Source organism: Lepisma saccharinum, chromosome 17 (assembly GCF_977018435.1).
Source record: "Lepisma saccharinum chromosome 17, izLepSacc3.1, whole genome shotgun sequence".
Lineage (NCBI taxonomy): Eukaryota > Metazoa > Arthropoda > Insecta > Zygentoma > Lepismatidae > Lepisma > Lepisma saccharinum.
The window spans coordinates 44,875,027-44,891,191 of NC_139245.1; the positions used below are offsets into that span (position 1 = coordinate 44,875,027).

A 16,165-nucleotide genomic window follows, 5' to 3' on the forward strand; every position below is an offset into this window, starting at 1 on the left:
TTAAGAGAGAGAGGGTTTGCATAAAATATAATAATTCTATCAAATTTATGTCGCATTTGTTAGTTTAACTGTGGTAGAGCGAGATATCCTTTTGTGCTTAATATTATTGAAATAGCGTAACAAGTCTCATTATTTATTTTATAGTTTGATGTTTTACTTAGGAATATATTGATTTTCAATTTCCCGTTCCTGCGTAATGGCGGGGGGGAGGGGGCGCCCAGGGCGGCAAAATTACTAGCGCCGGCCCTGGTCATGTGTGGGTTCAGATTGGAGTTTTTTGTGTAGTGTGTGGTGACAAAGGAAGTGCTAGTGTAAATTATAAAGTTCGTGTGTGTTTGTGCGCAGGCCAGGCCAGGGCAGTGTCCAGTATGGGAAAACCGCAATTCAAGCAACATTATCGGAAGGAGTGGAAAAAACTGTGCGAATGGTTGGCCCCTGTCGATAGTGACACGGCGAAAGCGTATTGTAAGTATTGCAAAGTAGAACTGTATTGCAAAGCTACTGATCTGAAAAACATTCGGAAACATAAAGTCAGATCTGGTTACTTCTGTTCTGCAAAACAGCAGAAAATACAGTTCAAACCGGAAAATTTAAATAGGCTACTTCTAGTGTTAAAGCTAGTTTCGCTGTATTCATTGCCGAACACTGTTCTTTGCTAACCGTGAATCACTAGTCCGAATTGTGTATGAAAAGTTTGATGACAGCAGTCTGCATAAAACCAAGTGCACAGAAATAATAAACAACATTCTTGCAGTGCATTTTCTCGATGATTTAGTACCCGACATCGGTAGTGAGTGTGAAGTGCAATGTTCAGAGGAAGAGGAAAGTGATGGGGAAATATTGTTTTTTAGGCAAGTACTCGAATTTTTCACCCTTTTGCTATTTTTAGGAGTACATTTGATTTAGCGACTCTTTCTAGAGCATTTACATTTCATTTAGCGACTTTTACGTTCAAGTTGTTGGCAATACTGGCCCCTGCACTTAACCTTATCTACCAATGGCAGTGGCGCAGGAACAGGGGGGTACAGCGGTACATTGTACCCCCTCAAATTTTTGAATGGGGGTACTGTACCCCTTTAAATCCGTAAATAGAGTTGTACCCCCTGTACCCCCCTTTGGTAATTTGACAGCAGACGCAATGTGCTACTGTTAAAGGAACCTATTTTAAATTCGCCCGATAAAAAAGTGAATATTTTTTATAACTCATAAGCATTATCTTCCTTACCACAGAAATTCAAACCATTGTAAACTGATTCTACTACATTGTGCTTGCTACTAGTTAGTTCATTGACCTATGTTCTTGAAAACATCTTTTAGGAGATGAAAATTGTTTAAAATGTGTGTGGAACGATGGAATCAGATTTGCTCTCAGAAAATCACGCTGCAGACGAATGCTCCTTAGCGTAAGGGGGGTAGACTTTTCTAAAGAGGTGGTCGCGTCGATTCGAAGATAAGATACAAATCTTCATCTAAAGAGTGTATGACTGACCCCATTTTCTCTTGAATATCTAAAATGGAATTTTCCGAAACGAAATACTTACCCGAACAAGACGAGACACGACAGACCAACTAGGGGGGGGGGGGTACAATGTACTACTACTGTACCTCACCCATATTTTTCATAACTTTGCAAGAGGATGTTCGGGAAACTATACTTAAACTGTATTAAGAGATTTTTTATAAAATAGAGTCCCTAGGCTATCTGAGCATGAAATGGATCAAGAATGTATTTTTAATAACTTCAGAGTGGAAACCGAAAGAAAAATAAACTCAAACAAGAACGAGAAGGACCTCACCACACATGAGACTAGATGAGGCTGTGACAATTCTAGACTCATCGCATCGGGATATCATTCCTAGGTGAAATGAATTTTTTCCTAGACATTTAAACAGGGTGCAATCTGCGATTTTATCAGACTTATTTTTACCTATGTATTAGGTATACTAATAATATAATTTGACATTAATTGCTTAAAATCTGACTTTGGTATCGAATGCAACACAAGCACAACACCATTTTAAGTTAAACCCTAAAGTCAAACTGTAAGAAAATTTCATTAGTCAGATGAATGCACGAGATAAATGAGACACTGCAGGTTCTATTGGCAGATTTTGGATTGGATTCACAAAGTCATTGAGTGAGATGGGAATGTTTGATTGATATATTTGGTTTATTTTACTTCGCATTTCTGCCACTTTTAGCTAATCGCGAAGATGAGGATGATATGATGGAATTGATGGACACTCACAAATAACATCCATGCCCAGGCTGGGATTCGAACCCAATACCCCTGGCGTCATAGCGCGCTATGCTAACCCTTCCACCACGGAGGCCGGCGAGGCGGAAATGGTTTTGGATTTTCTTTGTAGATTCAAAAGTCTTTAACTGTGACGTGCATGCTTTTGTTTACATTAAAGTTTACCTTTTCACATAAACTAGAAATTGACATGCCACCCTAAAACACATGCATGTATCTGCATTTAATACCACTCCATACGAAGAGAAGCCTTGGCCGGCTCTTCATATTGTCCACTAAAGATTGATTGATTGAAAAATAACTTTTGACATTAAATCCTTGCCAGGGCAGTTGTTTTATGCAAATCTTGACGATCTTAAGTACACGAAAGCTAGATAATGAGTACGTGCTGTTCTGTATATCTATTATTTTACTATATTTTACCTATTCATGTAATAATAAAAATGCAACATTAATTAATTTACCATATTTAATTAATATTTTAATTTAATTAAATATAATTATTCTAGTTATTATTATGTATTATTATTATTGCGACACTTTGTTGGACCTCCGAAATGTATTTCTACACACGTGCCTGCTAGGTATAGTAATAGTAGGTGTGTGTGTGTGTGTGTGTGTGTGTGTGTATATATATTATACCCTCCCAAATGAGAAACGTTCCTGCGCCACTGAGGCCCCCCCCCCAAGTTCTGGCACCATGCTTCCCAGTTTCGAAAGGTTGCATGTGTGTTTCATGTTTTCTTTATTTTCAGAATCGCACCCCCTCAGCACCCCTAGATGAATAATCCTGGCGCCGCTGCTGGATCCATGAGTATTACCGTGCAAATCGTGCACTTTATCTGACCCACTAAAAGCTTCAAGAATTAAAAGAAAACTCAAAAGAAGCTTTTGACAACGTCTGCCCCAGCATACCTTACTACGATTAATGAAAATAGCCATGGACACTACGCGGTAATACTCATGGATCCCACCGTACTATAAGAGAGATCCGCACTTGATAACTTCACAAACATCCGCAGTTGACTCTATCAGACCAGCAAGTCGTTCTTTTCTATAACGATAGATGGCAGACATGCCGCTTTGTGTGAGCACTGTGAATTCTAATCTGCGACTGTTGTTGTTCTTCATTTGTTCAGTGTGATGTCGCTGCAGTCAACAGGCATTGAAGTTGAAGGAAAGTGAGTTACTACAAGTTAAAAGAATCTGTGTACATTTGTGTGTGAAAAAATGCAAAGGAATGGTAAGTATTTAGTGAAAGTAAGACTTTAATTATGATAGCTGTATTCCATTGATTGAAAATATTCAGAAAATATGTAATTCTACCAAGGAAAACGTCTTTCGAATTTTGACAGTTTGCTGGCGCGAAAGTTGGATACCACAATCGCACGTTGTTTTTTGTTGATACATGCAGCAAAATTTATAAATAATGCACATTTTTGAGGCTACTGTTATGTTATAAGATTGATTCATGCATCAGAACATATTATAAATATTTTTAATTGATCTAGAAAAATCTTTTCGACTAGGCTATGGGTGACAATTCGCTTTTTTTATTAATAGAGAATTATATTTTTGGTGAATGAATATACCTTGTTTATTTACAATTTTTATGAAAGAAAATATTTCCACAGTTTTTGTTCTTAAATCACTCTGTTGTGATATTTGAATTTCCTACAGTATTTATGTTTTGGAAGACACAAATCTCAGCTTTTTTTATTTAGGTGCAAGGCAAAATTATTGTTGAAGTATTGTTCGGTTGCTTTAGATCACTTCTAAATCTGTAGAACGATGAATGCGAGTATGAATTTGTGAACTAAATGAGGGCAAATTTTAACACAAAACGACCATATTTTGGGCTTGTTAAAAATTTGGGGTGTGTGTGGAATCATTGTGGTGGTCATTTATTTGGGTACTATTATAGTATGGGGGTGACACGTATAAATCATATATTTCGCACTTTTTTACATTGCTAACGTACTATTTTGGAATGCGGAACATTTCCTAAGGTGAAATAATACATTTCTAACTAAGATAATGTCTTATTTCTTACATTTACGAGTACTTACTGTTATTTCGATTCTGTAACACATTATGGCGGGCGATAACGTACTGGTTCGGGGCGCGTTGTGCGAGTGTTTTGTCGATTTATGCAGTGCTGCAACCTCGTTCACCGGAAAATACCTACTTTCGTGCCCGGATTTGAAATTATGCTAATACGTCGCAAACCATTGATGTTAGCCCCAAAAACTATTGTCCGTAAGGTTAGGTTAGGCAGGCATAATTAAAAAAAAAATACTTGACACGTCATGTTCTAGTAAAAACACGGCGAGGCTGAAATACTGACTATGGGGTTGCGTCATCTTAACACACGGAACATTGTACTCTCGTGCAGACAGCAAAAGGCGGCAGCAGACACAGCGTGTTGGCCAAAGATTTTTGCAGAAAACAACATGTATTCACATTGAAATGGATCAAAACTACATTCACGAACTTCCACAACGCTACAGAAAATGATTTTCGTAAGTACTTTCTCCTGTAAATTTGAACAAATCTGACACCCCTAAACTATAATGTTACCTTTATTTGTTTTTCAAACATACGAAGGATGTTAATTTTTTTTTTTTTGTTGTTCTTGCAACTCGCCTGTCTACGTGCACATTGTCTACAATTAATTCTATTGGCCATGGATGTCACATACTACAGCAGATGACATTGTTCATTAGATTGTAAAGAAAATAATGACCAGTAAAATAAATAAGAATAACATTTCAGTCAGTTAGTATTCTGGAAAACTGAACAGCAGATAAAACAAAATTAGGTACTAGTTCGGTATATCGGAAACACATTAAAATCGGATATTTTGTGTTTCGCATGGTTCGTACTTGCCAATTGTGTATTGTGGAACATAGTTCAAGGTGCCATTATGCTTTTTACACGAAAACAAACACAATTTCTCACATACAGAGTGATTTTTTTTTATTTATTTCTTAGCTTCCTTAGCACAAAATATGGCGGCCACATCTTGACTCATGTTGTGGGTATGCAGTGTTTCCAACCCTCTTCACCGAAAAATACCTACTATTGTGTTAGTCACTGGTGGAAATTGTACATTATGCACAGGTAGCTGACAGATAGCCCCACGAACCATTTCCGATAAGGTTTGGTTCGGTTAGGCAAGCATAGTGAAAAAAAAGGAATTGGAAACACTGACAGGGGCTTACGTCATCGAACGTACGCAGGATGCAGTTCACGTAGCAAAAGCAATGGCAATTGTGCGTCGGTGAGTTATTTCTCTTGAGAAATACACAATTTCCCAGTCAAATCTATTCCACGATGAAAGAAAATACCTCGACGAACATTGGAAAGCTTGCAGAAACTCATTTCCGTAAGTAGTTTCTTCTGTAAAGATGAAGAAATTTGTTTCCGATATATGAAACTGTTACCCAAAATTAATAGAACGTAGATTAGATTAAAATGCAAGGGGACTTTGATCCACTGTACCTCTTCAAGAATTACAATAAGTTTGCCTTTTAATCGACAGATTTCGATGTTTTACATAATATAAAATTGATCCCAGCATGCAGAAAACACAAATAGATATCTGATCCCAAAGCATGACCTGCATAAGTAAAATATCTGAGTTAAAATCTGGTTGTGAGCACACTCAAATAGCGAAAGAACATGTGTAAAAGTTAACATCATCAAACGTAGCACTCCTAACTTCACAGAAACATCGAAAATTGCTAACAGCACTGCACTTGCAGTCCTAACTTAATGATGTAAAATTATAAACACCAATAAATCTAACACTCCTAATGATAATTTCACTTCTATTTTGATTTCATAAGTTTTCAATCCTTTGTGTTTGATTTACTTTATTTTATAATATTCATGAAGCAGAAGGCAGCTGCTATTGGGTCATTCCATGTGAAATCACCCAGTTGAAAGAGAAAAAGTTGGTTCATATTTTTTTTTACTGATAGATACTTGGTCTAATATGACAAATAATGTAATATTAGACTTGTCCAACAAATATTTTGAAAGTTACGAATTTTTTTAAATTCTAAGATTTTCAGGAATTAGGTGGACGAATGAACACGCCATGTGACACAAATAATGTCATATCTCTGAAACTATGTGGAGTATTTATTAAAGGTTTGATCTCACACAAACACCTTTGACTCGTTTATTTTGTCATTTTTTACATTCATACTTACCGATTATGCATTGCAAAAGATTCTTTAAGGTGTTATTTTGCTTTTGTCAAGAAAATAACTTCAATTTTTCACATTACGAGTATTTATTGTTCTTCCTTTCTTCGCTTCGGTGAGACACAATATGCGGGCACAGCTTGACGCATCGTGGATCATGAGTGTGTATGCAGTGTTTTCAACCTTCTTAACAGAAAAATGCCCTACAAACCTTTCACGTATAACCCCAAAAACCAACCATTCACGCATAGCCACATAAACCATTCACGGTAAGGTTAGGTTACGTTAGGCAAACATAGTTAAAATTTGGGGTCTTAGCCTAACCTAAAAATGCCCCAGAAACCATACACGGAAGGTTAGGCAAACATAGTTACAATTTGGGGTCGTATTTCATTTTTCATCATCTTACAAAACAACGGTGTGATTGGAAACACTTACAGGCGCAACATTCGGTTCACGTAAAGAAAGCTAATAACATCAATGGAAATTGTGCATCGGAAAGATACTATATAGCCTACATGAATTTGCGTTCAAATAGATTGCACAATGGAAAAAAATACATCCACGACCATTAAACAATCTATAGAAACTCAATTTGGTAAGTACTTTCTCCTGTAAAAATGAAGAAATCTGTGCTAGATCGAACATTTACCGAGTATTTTTATGATTTAGGTATTGTTGGAGAGGAGAAAGACAATCCTAACAGAAATCGAATTTCATTTCTTAAAAAAAATTCAGCCCCTATATCTCTGATGGAGGAACTAAAAAAAATTATATTTGCAGTGTAAATTGTACTCTGAGAAGTACCTCTAAAAGAAAATAATCGAGATTAATGTTCATTGCATAACAAAATTGCAACAGGGGGAAATTCATCAAATTCCTTCAAATTATGTTATTAGTTACAAAGAAATATTTACTTTTTAATAAACTATCAGGTAATTATAATTATTGTATTTATTAATTACATAATGTGAAGGGTATAATAAGTCTCTTACTAGCTATTATGAATAAAAGATGTGTAAGGCCATAGGTTTGTTTGAACAGGTTAAGTTCAGACAAAGTGGAAAGCTTCAACTACTCCAGTAGCCAGTCTTGGTCTGAATTATTCCAAGTGCAGTGAATTCAGAATTAATGTTTTTGGAAGGACCAGCAAAAAAAATGTTAATGTTCCGGGAAAACGTGAAATTTAGTATCTGACTTTTCGCAACATATCATATCTTTGTGATTGTGTGAACAAACATCTATCCTTAGAAAATACAAATAACATTTAATGTCAAGAGAATTATTAACCCCTTTACTGTCATTACCCGAACTCCAAATATAATTATTTAGCATGCCACTTCATTTACATCATATCATTCAAAATGTTGATGCCACACTGCTTGGAAAGTATACAACACACCTACATCTGTGTGGTATTTCTAGTTGTGAAAGAAAGGAATTCTCTCTTCAATTGTACAGATTGCTTGTGTTAATACTTAATGGAATCATTTTATAAGAAAATCATTGCAAGAAAACAAATAAATTTCATTTTTTTAAAAGTGATTTTTCCAATGTAAAAAAAAAATATTTATAAGAGAGAAAGGATGCTAGCACAAGAGAGAGGGCATGAGGCACTAACAGTATTACACATGAAAATCAACCTGTTCAGACAAACCTCTGCGTTACACATCTTTTCATTCATGATAGCTACTAACAGACTTATTATGCCATTTGCATTATGTAATTGATAAATACAATAAATTTTCATTGCATGATAGTTCATAAAAGGCAAATATTTATTTGTAAACAATAACGTAAATTTACCTTTTTTGCTCAATTTCACCAATATCCATACAATATTTATCTCGATTTTTTTGTAGGTACTTCTCGGAGTACACTTTATGCTGCAAATTTTTTTTTTTTTAGTTGCTCCATCAGAGATATAGGTGCTGAAATTTGTTGATAAATGAAAGTGGAGCATTTTCAAAAAGCTTTGACTAGAAGAAGAAACCAGTAGCAGAGCTCAAATATTTTCTGCCAGAACTTTGGATGCATATGTATACCTAAAAAAATATATAGCTCTTATATTACATTACTTCGCTACTAAGATAATCCTTAACTTTGACTTTTGTTCAAAATTGAATATAAGTTTTGGCTTTAAATTTTAGCCATTTTCATTGCAGATGATTCAATAAGGCACAGAACATAAATAATGCTTGAAATGTACTGAAAACAGTGTTGTTTACCACAGCTTTCTATCATTTTTCTTAGCTGAGCTATCATAATTATCACAACTGTCTGCAAAGGCCAAAAATACCTGAAGTCATGAAAAGAAAAATGGCAGCTTTTTAAAACTAAGTCAAGTTGTGTTAAGACAACACAAATATTGAAAACTTTAAAAGCTACCAGTGCTGGAACATTCGGTATGGACTGAACCCATATGCATTCTGGACATGAATTCTGGTCTTTGTTCTATTTCTATGAACTGAAAGTGGATGAGCATCATAGTAATGCTTCTCCCACTTATTCAAAATTTCTAACAATCTTATGTGCACTCATATTATAGGTAATTACTGAGTGTTTTAGGGCCATTTGTCAAAAATATAGCTGTATGCCAGTGGAAAATTGGTTCATACACCCTATACTGAAGCCTCTGATAATTTTACTATAAAAAATATTACCTTTCTGATATGTTTGACATGTATTGATTATGTATTATGTATTGATTATGCTGTGTAACAATTTCATTGTGGTAAACTTGGGACTCCATATCAAACAATTACCCGAAGTGGAGTGTTTTTTTCATCACAACATTTTACTTTATTTAAAGATTTTCTTACTTTCTGATAAGGTAAGGTGGTAATATAGTCATTTTCTGTTAGGACTGTCCTCTTCCTCTCCGACAATACCTAAATCATAAAAAACTACATAGTTTCCCACAATTTCAAATAATGTATATCAAGATTACATACAGTCAAAATTACAATGTGAATATAACGTATATGCAGATGTCTCAAAATCACCATTTCGCATAATGGAGATGGCTTTTATTGTGATAATTCTGCAGAATTCTAATTTTTTTCCTTTGCCTTTGTATCTGTCTATTTCCACTGTAGAAGTTTCAGAGATATCACATGTTTTGTGTCACATGGAACGTTCGTTCGTTCATCCACCCAATTTCTGAAAATCTTCAAATTTTCAAAAATTGGTAACTTTCAAAATATTACAATATTACATATTTGTCATATTAGACCAACTATCTATCAGTGGAAAAATCACAAACATTGTATTTATGATAACTGCCATAAATGTAAAGATTTTGAGTTGTAATTTTTACAGTTGAAAGATAACTTGAATGATTGGTCGTACATTGTATTTAAGAAAAAATGCTCACCATGTTTAAAGATGGTGGATGGCAGACCGATATAACATGTCATGCGATAGCTTTAAATTATGCTCGTATTCGACTAAGTTACATTTTCGTAGATTAAAAAATGGAAGTCTAGCAACGTTAGGGTATCACTTGAGCTTTAAATTGTTTATAAAAACTCTGTAATATAGTGCGTTTTTATGAAAGTTGTGGGTTAGTCATCAATTTTGAGACCACAATAACTGCATCAAATTTAGAGCTTTTTAGCTTAAATTATTCACAACTAGATAAACTTCGGGAATGATTTTGTTTTACATTTACATTTGTTCAAAGCATTTCAAGATTGTGGATGAAAAGTTGATTTTTTTTTTTTCATATTCGGTGGTAGATTCCAAATATTGGTGACACTTTCAAATCTCTGCCTAAACTACATGTTTGTAGATTAAGAAAAGAGACTTTTCAAGAATTTTAGGGCATCACTTACGCTATAGTTTGACAGTTAATGTTTTGAAATATGTTTGGGACCAAATTTGGGTCACTAATGTTTTGACCATGGGAACTGCAATTTTCGTAGCAAGATATTTTGGAGGACGGATAAGGTATTCCATTTGGATGAAATCAGCCAAGACAATTAAATGTGGCAGACTTATAATTTTGCATGGTTAATACATGGAGGAGGTATTTATGCTTGAAATATCCAGAAAATTAATGGGAAAACAAAGTCTCACTGTAAGATTTACAGTTATTTTTTTTTACTGGGAGGAAAGATTCAGGCAGTATTCAAGTTGATTTGTTATGTTACTGTGTTGGTTTGTTAATGTGTTCCATCATAAGAACTAAATTGTGTTATGTTCATAAACAATGATGCATCCAAGTCTATACACACATCTATGTATTTCTCTAGTTAAAATAAAATGTTATTATTTTATCCTCACCTATAATAAGGTGTTAGTGTGGAGTACTGTTGTGTACTGTGAGAAAAAAAGACTCACTTTTTATAACATATCTGTACTCTGATTGTTGGATATAGAGTCTGATTCACAAATCTCTGCCGCGATCGGCGCAGCAGAAGGTGAGAACCAGTGTTGCTCATCTGTTCAATAGAAAAATCACTACAGTGTGCCAAGGCACAGCTGTTACTAGCACAAGGAAATTAGAGAACTGAGCTCTATCTAACATTGAGTTTTAAATGCCATGCATTAACCATGGCTGGAATTAATATGTGCTAACAAATGGCTTTATATGTACATACATTTGGACTAAAACTTTGCTAAATATGAACTAACACATGCGTAAAATTACCCAAAATGATGCAAAGAAGACTTCTTCATAGTGATTCATTATTTGTGTGATTTCAAATAAAGTATAGAATGTATTATTTTCCATTGCATTAATGTACCTGGTGGCATTTTAACTGTTCACTCCCTTATTGGGAGTCCACGCTGGGACTGATACTGCAAAGACATGTGATACATGACTGACACTACCACTGGTTTGAGAACTAATAACTTGTGCTGCGAATGTGCTAAACCTCGACAATTGGAGCACAAACACTCCTCCTTAAGCAGTATTATTGCCCCTCTGTGATGGGAGACAGTCAGCTGCCTTTGTTGTACATTTAGAAAGGATGCCATTTCCACAACAATAACAAGTACATTAGTGCCACCAGACGATAAGCCACATGGCTTTTTCTTTTGTTGTGAACTTCAAAGCATGCCAATTTAACAAAGAAAACAACATTCATTGCATTACACAGTGAAAATAACAGCTTCCTTCCTTCATACAATTCCTACAAGAACACGTGCGGCACTGGAGACATGGAATGTAACATTCACTAACCAAACACATGCACGTACACACACACGCAACGCCAAACCGGTCAAGTACTTGAAATAATATTATGGTGCTTCCAATCCAACAGAACTCGGTCACTTTGTCTTTGTCCTTCCGTGATGGAAATAGTGCTTCATTAATACAACTGGCAACACTAGTTATTAACTAGCCAATGAAAATGCAATGCATAAAAGAAGTAACCATTACATCATGCTATGTTGCCACATTGAACGTCGCTGTCGTACGGTTTGTGATGAGATGGATGAATTGTTATGAAATGTATTTAAATAATATGTTTTATATTTATCTGCATAAAAGATACTGAATACGTACACAATTTAGTGTTACGGATGTTGCATGTACATTTTCTTATTTTACGTCACTCCATGTTGCATATTGTGAAATTGAACATGTTGAAAAAATATTTCAAATCGTTTGTTCCAACACAAATGCTTTAGCACCGACTTCTACCCACTTTTCTGTGATTTACGAAGATGATAACGTCTTTGGTGATGATAATATTATTATTGGCATGTTTATCCTGGTACTTGTCCCCTTCCCAGACAAAAATTCATGGTTGCACCTCTGATCCAGGAAGAGTAAGTAGAATCAAACTATTGGACAAATATTTTAGAACAGAATATGTTAAAAGAAATATTAAATATTTTTGGATTCAGTCAATTATAACAATATGAATTGAATGTTACGATACATTACTACCAGGGAAAATGTACGGTATTTAATGTTTAAACATAACCTGAAAAAACAAAAAAAAACAACAGTTTTGCCTGATTTTTTTGGGGGGGGTTATGTGAAAAAAACACCTGGGTTGTTTGTTTTTTAAAAAAAAACTGGCAAAATGTTAACCCTGCATTCTCGGTGATGTACATCATCAATCCATTTGGAATTGATGAAAGAAATTAAAGGTATCTTAAAACTGATGTATATCTTTCATTGTGTATTCATCTAGATTGAATTAAAATATTTGAAAACCACTAATTGCAATATCAAACTGTTTTAAGAATGGTGTATATCAGGATTTAATTATTATTTTTTTTAAATTTTTTTATTTATTTATTTTTTAAATTTTTTTTAAAGCATATTTATGCCCATTGATTTTCCATTACTGGGACATTCTGGGGTTATGTGTGTGACATTCACAGATAAAATATAACGTTTTTAGACAGGCAATATGATTAATATATTCATACTGAACTGATTTCTTACAAGTATGAAGTACTTTGTGGTGTCTGCTAACAAATGAAAAACAAACAAAATTGAGTACGATGTCTTAGCCTGAATGCATGAAAACATTAATGAAACTATGGTATATGTGTTGCAGTGTGAAAATGTGGCAATGCTTAACTTCATTTGTCTGTGAAGCATATGGACTGCAGATGCTAATAATTTTTGTAGGTGAAATATGTAAATTATATGCATTCACAAACATTTTGTTACATTCCTGGTTACACTTCTATCCCTTTACTCCTGTAGTTGGGGCAACAAGGCTCTAATGGTCTACACTGAAACCTATCTAAGGGTAGGCTTAAGAAAAGTGTATCCACTGTTTTTGAGTTCAACGGTAATTGTGCTCGAAAACTGTAAATTTTTCCACCAGTATACTTACATCTGGTCAGTAGGCAACTCAAATACCGGAGCTTGAGTATAGTTAATTTTGGTAATGTATGCTGATAAAAAGATACTAGATCGATGAACATCTCTGAGGTGGCCAGACTAGGATTTATAGAAGAGTGGAATTAACCTATTCGCTTCTACCTAGTCGTGATATCCTCACCTGAGGTGGTCAATCTAGGTTTTATAGAAGAGCGGAATTAACCTGTTGACGTCTGCGTAGACTTGGTATTCTCACCTGACACACTCCCTCATTAAGCCAAAATGCAGGGTATTTATACTCAAGTTCTCTGCCTTGAACTCCTGCTTTTAGGCAAATTTATTATACAACATTCTTGTTTGCGTTTGCTGCCCGGTAGGACCCTGATTGTCTCTCTGGAATGGATGGTATCACCATAGAGCTGAGTTCACCGCGATCTTCTTAAGGTGTAAAGAAAATGAAGGCACTTACTACAACTAATAACGTTATATTAATACTAAATATGTATACATAACACGTAATTACACTGTCCTGCACTCCTGCCTCAGTAAACTGTTTATATGAAATTGGAAGCCGGTGTTACAATAACACGTCACTAGTTCTTCACTGAATGATATCAGCACTGTAATGTTCCTGTGAAACTGAACTACATATCACTGCACTTCACTGATATGCTGAATGAAACGTAGCCACGTTAGGCTTACGTATTTCATGAATATCCGCAACGCGGTGACTCGGCTGTTGCCGGAGTGACTTCTGCACGAACACTGGCGGAAGTAAGCTTCCGCACAAAGATGGCGGCAACTAGGCACCGCACCCGATATGAACTGGCCAATGGGAGTGCAGGTTTCTTAAAGCACTGGATATACACAAAATAAGCAATTAGTTATATAGAAACAAATGCATAGCAAAATGAGCAAGAGAAAAGCTCTGTTATTTGCGAATACAAGAATATATAAAAAGATATATCGTGGTTAGTTTCTAGAGATAATTCTCCAACAATTCTGATTTATAACGTAGATATTCTGAAAATACATAGTTCCGTTTTGAGTAATTTACAAAGAGATTTGACATATTCATTTGAGTTAACAATTCGTTCTTTAACGTTGATAATTTATCTTACATTTGGGAAATTACTCAACTCAACTAAGATTTATTGGACTTACAGCTTACAGGTGGCTGTTTATGCCCAGCATACATTATAAGTACATAAGAGACATTTTTAATTTAAATTTTACACACAAAGTTCATAAACGCTCTTAAATACAATTTTATATAACTACATTAACTCATTCAGTAACAAAAATATACTATAATTTTATATCAGCTTTTCTCAAAAAAGCAAGTATAACATATCCAATTCTAACATCTGGAGCATACAACATTGAAGTCATATTAATGGGAAAAGGAACATTAATTGTTGACAAAGTTTTATATAAGGTCTTTCTTTTCTCTGAGTGAAATGGACATTCCAAAATAATATGATGAGCATCACCCCTTAAATCACCACAGTCACAATTCGGAGATTTCAAAATGTGTATTTTAAATAAATGATGATATGTTCTGGCGTGACCACTTCTTAGTCTATTTATTAAAACAATTGCATTTCTTGAACCTTTACAATTATAAAACCAAGGTTTTTACCTAGTGTAATCAACATAAGGACGATAACTTTCACCAACACTTTGTAATGAATTATTACACCATAAGTTCCATTCTTCAAAAATTTTCTTCTTACCCCTCGGCAAAAGATCTGTGTAATGCAATGGTAACTGGATTGTTTCATTTAATTGAGCAGCTTGTTTTGCATATCTGGGAAATTACAAAGTTGAATATTCCGCCATTTGCTAATCATAAGGTTAGTTTATTAACATTGGTAATATCTTGATTTGCGAGTTTATATTTACATCATAGTAATGCATATTTTGTTAAACCAGCTTCCTTCATTAGTACAGTACACAAAGGTTAGTTCATTTGGTCATTAACATCCTGATTGGTGAGTTCATGTTTACGTCACAAACTGAGTCATTCAACATGTCAATTTATAAACATTATATAGAAGTAAAAGCAATACTAAACGTTTTTAACTTTTGACGTGTACATTTTTGATTATAATCGAATGTTACGAACATGTGCAAGGACGTAACAATTTAAACCTTCAAGGGATTCAAAACAGTAATGTTTTCCAGATTAATTCATTTTGTCATTTACATGGAGGAGGACTACTTTTTGTGGAATCCCCCTGCTACAGTTTAACTCTTCTAACTTACTATTAGTGTTGATATGTGGAGATCATGTTGATGTAAGGTGCTTTATATTACTTGATGGATTTTTTGACGTTCATTTTTATTAAAATCTGTGCTATATTTGTCACTTGATATGATACTTTCCCCAAAATTTGCATTTTCAAAAAACAAACTTTATCTTAGTCTAGTGTAGGTTAAGTCCGAATCATATGAAACTGGATTTCCAGTAGGAATGCCCTAGTTGGCATTGAACTGGCTACCTTGTGGATATCATGGCTACAGGGCTGGCTGCTTGACTGGTTTTGAGGAATAGACCATATTGTAATTGCAACTGGCTTTCCTAGACTGGATTCTGTGGAACAGCCAACCAGAGCGAAGTTTGTCCATGTGAAGATAATCTGCGAGTTTGCCAAATGAATGTTTGTGTCTGCACTTTCTGAGTGTTCGTTGTTTTTGTTAGTTTCTCGATAAAAGAAAAAGTAAGAGTTGATTCGTATTCAGTTTATATTTAGGTATTTATGCAAAGCGATGAGATTTGTATGTGACAAACATGATTGGCCTATAATGGAAATCCTTAATATTACAAGCGTGTTAAGTGTTTGATAAATTTAGTTGAACAATTTATTTTTTTAATGAATCCGTGAAACTTA

The 16,165-nt window shown here is 34.6% G+C and overlaps 1 protein-coding gene across 2 annotated transcripts in view; it reads left to right on the forward strand.

The window, feature by feature from the left end:
- Window positions 1-3,402: 3,402 nt before the first annotated feature.
- The window catches only part of pnut (septin 7-like protein pnut), a 244,743-nt gene continuing 231,980 nt past the window's right edge, over window positions 3,403-16,165 (forward strand). The window contains exon 1 of one of the 2 annotated variants that reach the window (XM_083139395.1): window positions 3,403-3,501. In XM_083139395.1, coding sequence (XP_082995521.1) covers window positions 3,499-3,501 — 3 coding nt within the window. In that variant the 5' untranslated portion in view covers window positions 3,403-3,498. The remainder of the gene's footprint in view (window positions 3,502-16,165) is intronic. The other variant, XM_083139396.1, reaches the window with a different exon arrangement.